At 41.3% G+C, this 14959-nt stretch overlaps 1 protein-coding gene across 2 annotated transcripts; it reads right to left on the bottom strand.

Moving 5' to 3' along the window:
- Positions 1-2525: 2525 nt before the first annotated feature.
- On the bottom strand, positions 2526-14426 carry rbm26 (RNA binding motif protein 26). Of its 2 annotated transcripts, none has more exons than XM_041954647.1 (22): positions 13955-14426; positions 13661-13779; positions 13425-13543; positions 13186-13277; positions 12835-13097; positions 11507-11779; positions 11169-11411; positions 10710-10850; positions 10454-10594; positions 10078-10186; positions 9791-9947; positions 9005-9202; positions 8133-8234; positions 7954-8022; positions 7754-7852; positions 7568-7642; positions 6933-7100; positions 6493-6597; positions 5654-5857; positions 4811-4897; positions 4554-4667; positions 2526-3627 (listed from the first exon to the last, which is right to left on the bottom strand). In XM_041954647.1, exons 1-22 carry the CDS (start codon positions 14011-14013, stop codon positions 3538-3540), a joined length of 3027 nt encoding a protein of 1008 aa, XP_041810581.1. In that variant the 5' UTR covers positions 14014-14426; the 3' UTR covers positions 2526-3537. The 2 variants fall into 2 exon arrangements, with proteins under 2 accessions (XP_041810581.1, XP_041810601.1); XM_041954667.1 differs by having other exon boundaries at positions 8133-8231.
- Between the last annotated feature and the right edge of the window lie 533 nt (positions 14427-14959).

Here is a 14959-nt window from a genome sequence, read left to right as displayed (position 1 = left end):
AGTGGCCAAAACATTGTGTTATTGCACATTATCCAACCATTAGGGTGAATTTTGTACGTATTATTCTGCAAAACTGGTTAAGTGGTAATTGGTGTTAATTGGCATGCAGCGATGTTTTTGTGTTGTGAAAAAGCAGGGACAATATTCAAATGAATCTGAATAAATACATTGGAAGTGTGTAATGTTATGCATTTTCCTGGCTGTTGCATATCCATATGACCGACTTCTGGAGCCCCAGAGGGCTTCTAAAAGGAACTACAATCATTTTCAGAGACAGACAGCAAATTTCCAAGAAAACAAAAGTGAGACTTTCACCACGTTTCTTTCTTCTTCTTCTTTTTTTTTAAGTGAAACATACTGTCAGTTTCATCTGCCGGGTCCATGCACAAAAGAGAGAGAGAGAGAGAGAGAGAGAATGTTATTACAGCTCATTCCAAAATTTCATGCCATTTGTCTCTTTGACACAAATCAGAAGGTAAAGATTTATATAATGGATGACACAGATGCTGTAAACTTGTTAGCCCATGTTTTCAGAGCTCACACAGAGCGCATAAACATCCTCTGCCCACTGAGACACAAAGGGAGGCAGGCAGAGCTCGCAGACTTTCCTGCGTGCTGGTCACATCCCCACTGAAGACGGCGAGGGGCGCCTCTCCAACACATTTATTTGTGTAGCTGTTCCACGAAGTCCGAAAGGAATGTCAGGAAATGTGGGGTTTTACGTGCCAATCAAACCAGTGACGTGCCAAATGCAACTTGTAGGTTCATGACACAACCACACAAGTGTGCAGGTAGAGATGCAACAGCTTGTTTGATCACAAATGATGCTTGCGTGAGTTTGGTGGCACCGCAGTAGGTTAATGAGACGGCTGGAGGGGGCATTTAACACTCCCATACTGACAGACGGAGCGATGAGGGAGGGTATTTGTGGTGGTGGCGCAGGGGGAAAGGGCTTAAATGATAAACAGCAGATATTCTACAAGGGCAAATCTGATTTCTCACAATTATCTCTGCAAGCCTGACAGGCACCAGGGGTGGGCCAGGAACACTGAACTGGTGGACACTGATTGGGTTATTTGTCCTCTCTTATTCGAGGCTGAGGGATTGTGGGTGCTGCACTGTGGAGAGCCTCTCTGCAGGTGTATACCAACCCCTTACAGAAAGCAAAATCCCTTTTACTGAAACACCATGACTCATATTCACTTGTGGTTTGAAGGAAGCAAAGGGCGACCCGGTTTTAAAGCAGGTATTAACCCATGTTATGAGTGACAGTGCAAAATGAAGAGATAGGCCTTTAATACATATGTGAGATATTATGACCACTCATATCAAGATGGTTGTATGTTTGCAGAGTTGGCTGTGCAAGGATGAAAATACACTGACAATATAACATATTTTCATTAAATGTGGGTTAACAACCATGATTTCAGAAAAGTTGGGTTGCTGTGTAAAACAGAAATAAAACAAAATGTGATCATTTGCCTCTGCCTTTTCATCAATACTCAGCTGAACACAATGCAAAGACAATATATTTAATGTAACTATCTGCTGATTCTGAATTGGATGCAGCAACACGTTTCAAACAAGTTGGGACAGGAGCAACAACAGACTGGGAAAGTTGTAGAACGCTCCAAAAACACCTGTTTGGATCATTCCACAGGTAAACAGGTTGATTGGTAAAAGGTGATGGTATCATGATTGGGTATGAAAGGAGCATCCTGGAAAGGCTCAGTTGTTCACAAGCGAGGATGGAGCGAGGTTCAACACTTTGTGATAATGATTGGATAAAGGATGTTACTGCATGGGCTCAGGAACACTTTGTAAATCTGACATTTGATGGCAAATGATTGCTTTCTGTTTTCATTCACAATTACAATGATCGGCTGTCTTTGGCACATGTGAGGCGTCCATATTCGTTTTGTTTTCAGGAACTTCTGTATAAGGAAGTGCCAAGTGGGATCTTTCAGAAAACTCACTCTCTCAGTAGGATTTACAACTTGAATGTACGTGTAAACACCATTTACAAGTCAGACACTCTTCTAGTAATTCCGATAACTCCAGTGTCTCACTATAAGCAACTGGGTCCTATGGGATATGTGTACCAATTAGGATTTTGGCCACAGGTTTGCTATTGTTTACTGATACTGATAGGCCACTGTCAATCACATCTGATGAGACCACACCCACACAGTCCTGAAGAAGCAGACCAGCAGAGTTTATAAATGTTAAACTCTGAAATGTTAGCTAAAATTGATAACTAAATTTCAAGTTTCATGTGTATTTCTTCAGCTGTGTGAGTTTTTTGGGGCTTTAATACATCTAATTACCCAAATGTTCCACAGGGATCAATATGGATTCATTTCACCCCATGCAGCACAGTGCACCAAGCCAAACTCCCCAAGAAACTTGTCAGCTTTGTCTAAATGTACAAGACGATGTTCCGTAGTTTAAGTAATATGTTATAATGGCATTTCATTAACCCAAGGGTGCAAGATGGCTCAAGAACAATTATCACACACAATAAGCAACATAACAAAATTTGTATTTTAATACAGTAGCACTTAGATTGGCGCCATATAAAAACAGTTCAAGCAAATACAATTTTAAATTCTGAAATGTTGAAGCCTCTCGGAGAAAGACGAGCTGACGCTGGGCTCTGCAGACCGACGGCTCCTGCAACAAAACAAACACAAATCTGGTATTAGTACTTCTTAGCTCTGCAATAATTTGAGCTAATTTTAACATTTGGCAAAAAATATTCGATCAGATTATGTCACGGTCTTACCTTGGCATGGAAATCAGTGTTAAACGTTAGGTTACCTTACCGATCCAAAATAAAAATAAAAAAAGTGTTCATAAAGGTAGGAATTTTGTAGGAATTTTGCTCTTTAGGGGAAGAGGAAGTTTTTTTTGTTTTTGAAATGGTCTTTTTTTCAACTCTTTTGGGAGTTTTCTTTTTTCACTGCCACAAAATTCTTTTGTCTTTTTTGTCTTTTACTTTCTTTTTGTTTTTGGCAGAATGTTTTCAGACCATTTCAATTCTTTATTTTTTGTACAATCCAAAGTAAAGCCAACAACTGAGAAGCCAAGCTTTCATACAAATCATTTAAACACAGACATAAAATATTTACAAGTGAGCATTTAAACCAGTCAACCTATTGCTATTCTGAAAAACGCTAGTCTGCCGTTCTGTTAAATTACAACACAGGATTTGTTTTCTTTAACTGACAGTTCAACAAGTGATCAGCTGTCACATGTCTAAGACGAACTATTTCTGTTTTGTGACCTCCCAAAAAAAAAAATGTACAGAACTATTTCTACATTAAGAGCATTTAAAAAATCTGTCATTGTTAAAATGAATCAAACTCGCACATCGTTGTTCTGTCATTTACACATTTGTGAGGGAAGGAAAAAAAAAGTCTAGCCAAAGTGAAATGTGTTGTAGATTTATAAACAGGCATTGAAATCTTAGAAAGTTGCTGGATAGTTGCTTGTCTTCCACAGCTGTGCAACCAGGGAAGAGCATCGAACTGATCTTCATCTGCGCCAGGAGCGAGGCTCGTTGTCGTCTTCTTCCTCATCATCATCCTGCAGCAATGCGTCGTCACTCAGAGACTCTTCCGGGTACTGATGGGAGAAAAACACACACTAACATTAGTGACTCTCTATAGATGATTAAAAAGTAACAGTGTAACAGTAAGTGAATTATCACCTGTAGCATGCTAGTCAGCTGCTCCGCTGTAAGGCAGCATTACGGTTTCCTCATTAGTTGCAGCTAAACTAATGCTACAATGTTTATCTCTGCAGGTACGGGACCATACTCAGTGTAAAGAATACAGGATTTAAGCATTTGGTCACAGTGCTTGAGGTCTGCTACAGCGTGCCTTCATGCGTGCAGTCAGTCTGTTGTGCTGCTCTGTCTAAATGTTGTTCAGGAGTCGGAGAGCATTACTGACAATTGTGTTATTTATTTTTTCTTACTGATTATAAGCCAATATCATGTTTGAGTATCTGAATGCCTTAACTGTTACAGTAAGAATTGTGCAAAATGAGCCACTGTTGAATGTTCACATTTTTCACAATAAATGAACTACAAACTGTTTTTTTTTTCCTGCTGTACCAAAAACAAAACAAACCGTGACCCTAAAACTGAGGTATATACTGAAGTGGGAATTCTGTGCATGATTACAAACCTACTTGTAAGATGTGAACAGAGGTGGAAAGACCTTTTCTTTTGAGCGTCATCAGCACTCAATTGCAGAATGTATTTAAAGTTCTCAGCTTGAGAGTATCACACCAATAACTTCATGACAGACCCGATGCTTCATGAAAGTGGCCATGCAAACACCACATGAAGGCAATCGATGCTGTAATGTGTAATGGCTCCCTCTTGTGTTCTCTAAATGTAACAGGTAACAGGAAATATAACAGGTTTTTCTGATATCTGAACAGATAACATCCAAATATCTCCACCAAAGCAAATATTCCCCTGTGTGGTAGCACTCCTTTAGGCTCATCATCAACCGTATACAAAGGGAGAACTGTCCACAAACCTCATCCTCCTCTGGTTCTGCCTCATCAGCATCCGCAGTATTGAGAGTCATGACGGCCTTATGCCAGGCCAGCCGTAAAGTCTGGTTGTTGAACCTCACTCCATGAAGAGCCGCCTGCAGGTGGACGACACAGAGAGCAGAAGGGGAAAACACATGGTTAGAAGAACTTGACGAGAATTGTGAAAATTGTGAAAAAGAGTCCAGAAATATGCTTCGCTGTGGGAAGCTTAAGATGCTCTACAAAGAAAGAGACTCACCTGCTCTGCCTCCGCTCTTGTCTTGTAAGTGATGACTGCAGACAGGTTGGTTTCATCAATCTGGCAATCTTCAATCTCTCCAAATTGCTTCAAAATCAGGAACACACAACATTTTGGTCACTTTACAAACTAATGCATTCCTGTGCAATTCTGTTTTTTACAGAGTGTTACAGAGTGAATAACTTGAGCCTAAAAGTGAAAATCAGCTGTTTATGTTGGTGCATTTTCACTGCAGCCACTGCATGCTGGTGGCTGCTGCCAGAGGACTTACTAGATGTGCCACTTTAACAGTTTAATTTATATTTCAACAGTACCTGTATGTTGTTGCACCACTGGAGGTCAGTTGCACTGTGCAGTTGTAACCACCAGAGGACACTGTTGTTGTTTTTTTGCTACATTGCACAATCAAAATAATCCAATGTCCATGATATTACTGTGTTTAATAAGTACAATTCATATTAGAGGATAAAAATACACATACCCAGTATTGTTTTTAGTGAAATCATTTGTGTTCTCACTTCCATTCCACAAAAAAAGGAATGCATATAACTTAAGGCTGTGTTGACATTTAGATCTTGTATTTTGTCTTCTGTTTCCATATAAAAACACCAGTAACAGCCTTAATCCAAAGGAAGATGTGAGAACAGCTGAAAGTTTTATTTATCATGTCGTGACTGACAGCGAGCAATGAGAATTTCCACTCCCTCTACAGTTAGGCTGGCTCTGCCCTTTAACACAGAGTCCTCTGATCTCCCACCTGCAGATTCCTTCAAAAGGTCATATTGGTTCAATTGTGGATATCAAATCTGCTTTTCTCAGTCACGTAGTTTAAGGCTGACTTACAGCAAAGTGTGGCAGTAGGTCTACGCGGTCTGTGTCTGCAAAACCAGAAATCTCCAGCGCTCGTGGCCGATGGTCCACGACTGCATGCAGTGGCACACCTCTTCCCCGCCCTCTGGAGCCCCGTCCCCTGGCCCTGAGAGCACCACGGCCCCGAGGAAGGACCCCCCGGCCTCGTCCTGATGACAGGAGTCCCCTTTTAGCTGCCTGGGTGAAAACAAAAACATGGATGGGATAAGTCAAACAGAGCACAAATATCTGACTGACGTCTTGAAACAAATAATTTGCATTGTTGAAATAAAATTCAAACAGGTCATTTCAAGTTACAAGAGAACAAGCGCCCTCAAGTGGCACTTGTGCTGAATAAAGCATCTATCCATCTATCTATCCATCCATCCCACCACAGACACTGCTCTTAAATGCAGGTAGATTGTTACTGGGGTTTCGGTGGCTAAACCTCTTCTCTTCTTTGTGTTTTTTGTTCTCGGTACGTGGTTGTTTATCACATCAAATCCACAAGCTATATTTCAGAAAAAGCTAAAAGTAACAAGACAAAATACAAACAAGAAAGCTGGGTAACCCTAGATCAGAGTGCAGATGACTAAACGACTGGTGGGTCTGATTCTTTCTGACCAATCAACGCAACATAGACTGAGGGGTAATAAGAAAATGGGACCATATGGAATGGTTCTATTGGTACCGTCCACAACTTTTGACAATGGAATAACTGCTCTAATGTGTAACTAAACTGAACTGCTTGATAGAAACATGGGGTAAACAGCATTTTAGCACTTCTTTTCAAGCTTGAGGGCCAGTTTTCTCTTCCAAGAACAAGTCATTACCTCAATTTGCAGCTGGGTGTACTTGATCTTCAACATAGCGGTGTCCTCTCCGGCCTGAGTCTTCTTGTACAGGTCCAGCTCAGCATCCAGCAGTTCCTTCTGTGCCTGAACACATTATTAACTCATATCAGGAAAGATGACATCACAATTCGGAAATAAAAAGTCAAGGGCAATTGGATGAGCCACAAAATAGAAAATCCAGCTGCATTTGACTTAGTATTTTTAAATGACCAAAGATGCATCTTCTGTAATCGCTAAGGAATAAAAATGCAGAGAGAAAGCTGGATAATACAAATCTAGAGCTACAAATCAAATGCTGGTTACCTACTACTACCTAAGAATACTAAGCAAACCAAGGAAGCGTATACTGTGTATAACTGCTTGCTTGATGAAGAGATGTGTGGGTGTCGCACTGATGTAAATGAGGGAGAGATCACTACCTGGGCCTTGCTCTTGGCTGTCCGTAGTGGGTTGTTGCTGCTTGAGATTCCTTTTATCTCTTCTTGCAGTTTGGTGATGCTCTTGGTTAACATGCCCAAAGTTTCCATGATCTTGGCTTTATCCTCTGCTTTCATTGCTTTGTTCTTCTCAAGTTTGGATATTAGGAGCTGCAGAGCAGAAAAACAGAGAATCTTAAGTTTTGTTTATGCTGCTTCAAACAGAGTACTTGAATAATCACAAAACATCAACCGCAAGTGACACAGGACGGGAGAGTAAGATTTAAAACTGTTGAAAATATGGATCATTTTAGTTGGAACATTATATATTTTTTGTCATGTCACTTTAAAGGCAGAAACAAGGCGACATGTCAACAGATGATCTTAAACCTCTAAAATCAAACAGATGAGTCATAGATCCCACACAAAGCTTTCAAACACTGCTGGTAAACAAAGCAGAGTCCCAAAGCCAGTCAGTGGACTCTGCGTGTGGTTTAGGCAGTGAGTCAGACCTCTATCACAGCTCACACAATGGCATTTACATTTTCTATAAAGAGGCTGCATCTGAATCTAAAAGCAGACAGGGACACCTGAATGTCAAAGAAGTGTATTGAAATCTCGGCTCCGGATTATTTTACCTTCTGTGTCTCAATGTGCTTCTCCAGTATTTCCTGCTTCTTCTTCCTTACATCCTGCTGTAGCCGTATAGCTTCCTGTGAAAGAAATTATGAGAAATGATTAGTTATTAGTATGAGAATCTAAGTTGCTTGCATCCCATTTATCCATTCCCCTTTTCCCTCCATTCCCTCCACTTCTCCTCTCACCTGCTTCTTCTTCAGGGCCTCCTCTGACGTCTTCTGGGCTGCCTTCAGGGCAGCAGGATTGTATACAGTCTTTGTGAGGCCCATAGACGTCGAAAAGACCTGAAAAGGGGGGAATAGAGATGACACATAACATTTACACGATCTGAAAGGATAGAGACTCCAAAAGAAAATGACAAAACAGACAGTAAGGGGACACTTACTTTTTCAACAGCAGCTGCTGGTTTGGCAGAGAAACCCAAACGGTCCTTCACTGACACTTTGGAAGGATTCTGCATCAAAGGGGGGAAAAATACATGTTTATACACATCTCCTGCAGATTTGGACAAGTATATGTAAAATAGCACACCCTAAACACCATCACCCACAGACACACACATACCTGAGAGGCTACGCTGGAATCTTGGGAGGGCTCAGAGCTCGTAGCGAGCAGGGGTCCAAGGCGGTCTTTGACAGACTGCTTCAGAGATGTGGCAGAGGGCTGCTGAACAACAAAGACGTCAGTCACATTATGTCTGGATTAATGCATTAGTGCGTTTTAACATAGCTACTGTCAGACAATAAATCTGATGTTTAATCTTCCAGTTTCTTATCATCATGAACCTTTAGGTGCAACTGTATCATCTACTTTCTTTTCCGACTTCCTACGCCTGCTAGAATGACTCACAACACTTGGTGAAAGACGTCCTTTATACTGTAACTGTAAGTGGAGGCAGCACTGGCATTAATGCAACAGGTTTTTCCAAGTGACAAAATGTGAAAGGCAAGAGAGAACAACACTGTGGTGTGCCATGCCAAATTCTGCAGATGATCAAAAACACCCTTGAAGCAGGTGTTACATTTCACAAAGTGACGACGACAGATCAACAACAAAGCAAGCGGTGGACGCACTGAATTATGCTCTACTTAAACTGATGATGGAAGAGAAACAGATACTGTCACTTAGAAAATATTCCCAGAAATGCAAAGCTCATTGAAAAACTGTTAAAACTATTTATTTTAAGGCAAAAGTTTTGCTTAAAGCACTAATTTTGTCTCTATTAAGTGAAAAAAAATCAAATTAAATTGAACGGGTTTCTGGAGTCACATGGAATCAACTTGATCTTTCACAAGTGCATTTTATTTCAGAATATTTACCCTTACTGGATATTCGACCCAGGAATATACTGGCAACATTTTTTGTATGTTTTAAGACAAAAGGTTCACAAAAACCACCAGATGTTATGAACGACAGTTATTAAAATTAAGTTTTACCATGGCTGGCTGTGTCTGAGGCTGCTGCAGTGAGTGAGACTGGCCCTGGCCCTGTCCATCACTTCCATCATCACGAAACCAGTGCACCCTGATGAAGCGGTTGTTGAGAACGGCCTCTGTGCTTTGCATAGCCCGCTTAGCCTCATCTGGAGAGGCGAACTGGATCAGTGCACCTTCTGGGTCATTCCGGTAGGCCACCTGCAATAAAAATGTATATAAACAGTGGTGCACATACTGTATAGCCTGCAGGTAACACTGGGTGCGTTATCAGAACTTAACCTCAACATGGTCAGGTTATCAAATGGACACAAGAGCAACTGCATGACATGATTTTCACCTGATCCATCCTAACTGTCACAGTAACTGTGTATAGTACTTTATAAATACAGTAGAGAGAATTTGGAAGAGGACGCACAGTAAATTTTTAAAGGATTATTTAAGGGGTGTATTCTGGACAATTCTCCACCTTTTTTTATTTTCACTTATGCCTGGTTTATCAGATGGTTTAAATGGCATACTTTCGACCCTATTAGACAAGTTTTAAAAGACAAAAACAGAAACTACATTTAAACCACTAAATAAACCAGAGGTTCGCTCATAAACATTCCCTTACATGTCAAACATCGATACTGAACCTGTTTTAAAGCTCCTTCACCTTATGATACCAGATCCAGACATTCATATTATACTGCAGCATTGATTGCGTTACAAACGAACAACATATTTTTTGACTACTAACCACCAAAGCTGTGACTTTCACATCTACAGCACCACACAGGGACTGACCTGGAGGTTGACGATGGTGCCAAACTTGCTGAAATGTTCATTGAGTTTGCTGATGTTGTTGAGCTCAGGGGGAATTTGCCGAACCAGCAGCTTGGTGTTAGGAGAGAATGGAGGTCTTTTGTGGTAGCCCTGGTGGTTGGGTTTGTTAAAGTTGGGTCTGAGCAGAGAAGTCATTTAACAATTCAGTGAGACAGTATTAAACACACCTCTGTTGAATGTGCTGATCCAATGAGTTTAAAGGCAGTATATAACTTTTATTTTGATATTACAGGAAAAGGGCGTCTTACTTGTCAAACCAAGGTTTCTTTGAGGGGAGGCCTCCATCATGGGAGACACCTGGTCGCTTCCTCGAATCAGACTCCATAACAATCCTCATACTGTTGTTTGGAATCTTGTCTGGTGAGGGACAAACGCTGACAGTCAGTTCTGAGACTACCGCACAAAGCTCAAAAAGAGATCACAACTCTTTGGCAGGACTTTCAAGCAGCCGAAACACAAAAACAGTAGCATGTACTGAATACTAGTATCCTCTTTATTTGTAAAGCACAACAGGCCATCAAATTGACCAAAGTAATAGGCATGCTAACGGTTGGAGGGACAGTGCATGTATGTTGTAAGACAATCTATTCAAAGCTCAGATTGTTCAGCTGATATGAACAATACCTCTCTGTGGCTGGTCCACCTCTCCCATTGTGAGACCAATCAGGTTGGGTCTCTGGGCATTGACCCGATGGCGGTAGATTGGCCTGGAAGTATTGGTGATGCTGGGAGCCTCAGGGTTATACACATCTGTCTCATAGTTGTCTGGTCAGGAGAGAGAGGATACTTTAACTCAGAAATTTACACAGCAAGGTACAGCAATAGTGATTTATCAATACAAAAGTAAATCTGTGACTTAAAAAAGGCATGCAACCATTACCAGAGTTGAAGAGTGGTACTGAGGCCTGTTGATGTGACGAGCGCATCCCCGATGTGACAATGGTGGGAACAGAGCTGGTGATAGAATTGGGAGGAGCATCCATGCCTGATGGTTGCAGCGGAGGAAGAGGAGGAGGGGGACCTGTGTTTGACAGAGGAAAAGAAAATACAAATTCTTATACAATTTAATTTACATTTATTCAAAAAAATGAAAAAACCTCAAGACTCACATTTCCCTCACTTTTCTTAATTGACTGATTGCTTGTTCGTTTAAATTATTTCTGTTTTGTTATTTCTACTTTCTTGTTCTTTTGTTTGTTACTATTCTGCCTGTTTGACATGTTGTGTTAAATGCTTTCACTGTAACGCACGTCTTGAAAAGTGCACAGACAAAGTTTACTTATTCCTCAACCCCAGTGTCATAGAAAAAATAAAGAGAGAGAAATGTCTGAATTCCTACCTGCAACAGGTGGAAGGCTGGGTGGGAGGGCACCTGGTGGGGGCACAGGGGGCCGCAAATTCACAGGTGGGGGGTTCATGAGAGGTGGTGGTGGTGGGAGGCCTGGGGGCGGTGGTGGATCCACACCTGGGATTGGTGGCGGTTGGAAGGGCAGCATGCTGGGCAAGTTGACATCCTCCACTACAACTGGATCACTTCCATGGTCGAAAGGACACATGTCCCCTCTCATGCAGAAGCCCTTTTCTGGAAAAGACAGAAGACACGTGTAGAAGATCAAACACAAAGACTTACGAAGATAAAAAACAATCTAAATAAGTTTCATAATCAGCCTCCCTTACCATCATAGTCACGGCATCGCTTCCTCTGTTGAGGGGGTGGTCCCCTAATGAAAGGTACACGATCCACAGGGTGCTCAGGGCGGAAATCTGACCAACTCTCATTGGTGTTGTTACTGTGATGGTGGGTAGGGGCGATGACTGTGATGGTGCTGCTCAGTGTCGGCACAGGGAAGTGTGACGTGGTTGCGCTGGAGACCAGGGCTGCTGGGGTGTAGCCATCACCACTCTCTGACCTGTGATCATGATCATACTTCAACTTTCCGGAATCTCGTTCTGCGAATAGACAAGACGGACCACCATTATGGCATGTATACGTATAAGAAACTAATTTAACACATTACTACATTCTAAACCTTGTTTTCTTTTGTTTCTACCCTTGGTCAATCCATTCCATAGTGATTGAGCCTATAGTCCACTGATGAAAGTGTTGCAATATTTATATATTTGCAGTATTATAAACTGGGTATCTGTGGTTGATCTTCCCAGAAAAAAAATGCTGTATTATGCCAGTGCTAATGCAAATCAAACATTTAACTGCAAAAACACAAGATGACTTTTATTATGACGTAGTCACAAAAATGCAGTGTGCTTGTCAGTGAGATTGACCACTACCGTTCATCAAAAACACATGTACTAAACAAGTCAACGGTCATTTTCAGCATTTTTGACCATGGATCAGTTTAGCAAATATTGCAGGCAGTAATGAAACAAGAAGGAGCAGCCACAATGACCGGTTAGATGAGGAACAGCAGGTGACAGGCTGCACACCTCCAGCTTCTCAGCGAGGTAACAAACACCTTTCACTGTGTCCTGCTGTTCACAGACTAATGCCATGTGCGGCATAAAATGTGATCACAGTTGCTCACAGAATTAAGTAAAAAGAAAATGATTGCCTGACTTTATTAACGCAACAATAGTTTGTTTTACTGTCCCAGAATTCTGTGTTTTTCTTGTATTAAACCACACTTGCTATTGCCACCAGTAACTACAGGTGTCTCCAAATCAACTAGGACTAAAATCCTAAGGATTGCAACTTTACTTGACAAATATATTACATCATCTTTGTGCTTAAAAAGTTTCTTGATAAGATGTAATCTGTCTGGACACACAAGGCTCAGCAATAAACAGGGCCAGAGTTCAAATGAAGTGAAATTTGCTCACACTGCAACATGTAAAAGTAGCCTTTTTAAACCTGGCTTTCTGTGTCATTGCTCCCCCCATAAAAAAAAAACAAACAAACAATGATTTAAACTTGTACAAAGTGATCTTGCTGATGATCATATGTGGACAGCCTTAGATCATTTTAGATCCATCAGTCAGGTTCTTACCTCTGCTCCTGCTTCTAGACCGAGTTCTGCTGTGTGACGGGCTCCTGGTGCGATCACGGTCCCTATCTCTGTCTCTGTCCCTATCCCTCTCCCTGTCGCGGTCTCGGATACGATCTTTGCTCCAACTCCGACTGCGGCTACGACTATAACTACGACTGCGGCCTCTCCTGCGATTGTAGCGATCGCGGTACGAGTCCCTCCTTGGTGGGTTGCGTTCATAATCCCTCTTCCTGGGGCGGTCGTCTCTCTTACGATCATCTCTCCTAAAAATTTGGGTAGTCAAAGACATGCTAATTAGTGAAAGGTAAATACAAATTGAAAGAGAAACTGCAAACAGGTAGTTGCACAAACCTGCCATCTCTGTTGTAGCGAGAGCTTGACTGTGGAGGGCTGTGATTCACTCTTCGAGAAAACTTCTTCTCCCGCTCTTCTTCCCTATTTGTCTGGAACAAAAAAAAAAGTTACTTCCAATAATATTGTTTAGCTAAGATGGCCACAGGCATGAGAGGTCCTCTTTATTGATGGAAATATAGCTTTATTTAAAGACCTGCTGTGTCAAATATTGACATTATTAAGAAGATTTCTGTTACCTCATCTTTTTTCTGCTCATCTTTCTCAATTTTGACCAGAGAGGATGGCTGCTCTGGCTGCGGGAGGTAGTTTTTGTTGTTAATGGCTTCAAACAGCTTATCTACAAAGGGCTGGGTCTCTGATAGAAGGTAAAGAGTATATATTAATGCACAATAAACAATGACACACGCTGGATCATATGATTAATGAATAGGGGCTTGCAAAGTAAAGCTCTCATGCAACAGGGATTAATTACCTTTCTGAAGAAATACATCCAACTGGTCTATACACAGGGCTTTAAGTTCCTTTTCAGTTTTGTCTTTCTTCACCAAAGCAACAACATACTTGGCAAGGGCAGAAGGGTCTGCGTCACAGCTGGAATTATGGAGACAAAATGATCGTAAAATACACGAACATCGAAATAAATAACATGAAAAGACGTGTATAAATATCGTTATCCATAACTAACAACCAAACACTGGGTGAACTAACATTAGCTTGTGTAACAGACTGGGCTAGAGTGATGTCGCCAATAGTTAACGTTACTTACATAGGCTCGAGGGTATCGGACAGCCATGTTTTCAAGGCATCAAGGTTTTCAATTAGCATTTTAGATCCAGCCGAACTTTCCCTCCACCACGGCCAGAGTTAACGCTTACTGTGATGACGTTACTTGTCTGTTTTTTCAAGGGTAGCCGAAATTATCTGGTGAAACTGGCCACTTGTCGTCTTTAGCTAGGCTATCGTGCTAAAAGCGAAGCTAGCGAAACAGCCGCCTTAACGTTGACCAGGTTAGCCACGTTAGCATTCGTCTTTCCAGGCCCCAAACGCGCTACACGATTTCTCTACTCTCGTAATGTATTTAATGTGGAAATGCAGACAAGCGATACTATTATTTCTCAAAGTTCAACTAACTAACTCTGAAGTTTCCAAAAGATTTTGATCCGTTAAACATAAGGAGTATCCACGCTTCCCTTGCTAGTTACTTTATCCCCTCTCGCGAGCTAACCATGCCATGACGACTATTTACTTCCGCTTATGATCTCGTTGAAAAAATGTCGCGAGACGGATGCGTACGGTGTGTTGTTGCCATTCTGTCTGTGCCACTGTGCGTAGTCATACTCAGAAGTTTATTTACAGAAGCTCTACATCACTCCGAGCCAGATAGTACGTATTTGTAATCAGAAACTTACTACGTACATAACAACGTTGAACCAAATTAATTTACGACAAATGCAGGACATGCACATTTGGCTGACCAAGTCACTAAGCACATAAACACAGTTCACTGCAGCCAAAGCCACAGAGCAAAGATCACATAAAAATCCAAAGATGAACATGAATGAATAATATAGAAATGTGCAACGCTTTAATCAAAATTAATTTTCAGTTTACCGAGTAGTATATTGAATCCACGGGATCATTCCAGGGCATGTTGCACAATATTGCATCACTGGAATAATTAATTTATTAGTGACCAGTGTGAAGAACTTAACTACTGCTACTACTGAGAAAGGATGTATTTTGTTATCCATTGTTTTCTTCCATTCCTCTA

This window comes from Chelmon rostratus, chromosome 1 (genome assembly GCF_017976325.1).
Source record: "Chelmon rostratus isolate fCheRos1 chromosome 1, fCheRos1.pri, whole genome shotgun sequence".
In the NCBI taxonomy this organism is placed as follows: Eukaryota; Metazoa; Chordata; class Actinopteri; order Chaetodontiformes; family Chaetodontidae; genus Chelmon; species Chelmon rostratus.
The sequence above is the reverse complement of the archived record's forward strand: the minus strand, read 5'-3'. Positions and strand labels throughout refer to the sequence as shown.

Coding starts and splice junctions, on each gene's coding strand:
- rbm26 (XM_041954647.1), bottom strand. CDS start 14,013: ATGCTAATTGAAAACCTTGATGCCTTGAAAACATGGCTGTCCGATACC. Junction 8,235..9,004: donor CTCAGACACAGCCAGCCATG/GTAAAACTTAAT, acceptor TTTGTTGTTCAG/CAGCCCTCTGCCACATCTCT. Junction 4,898..5,653: donor ACCTACTGCCACACTTTGCT/GTAAGTCAGCCT, acceptor CTGATTTTGAAG/CAATTTGGAGAGATTGAAGA.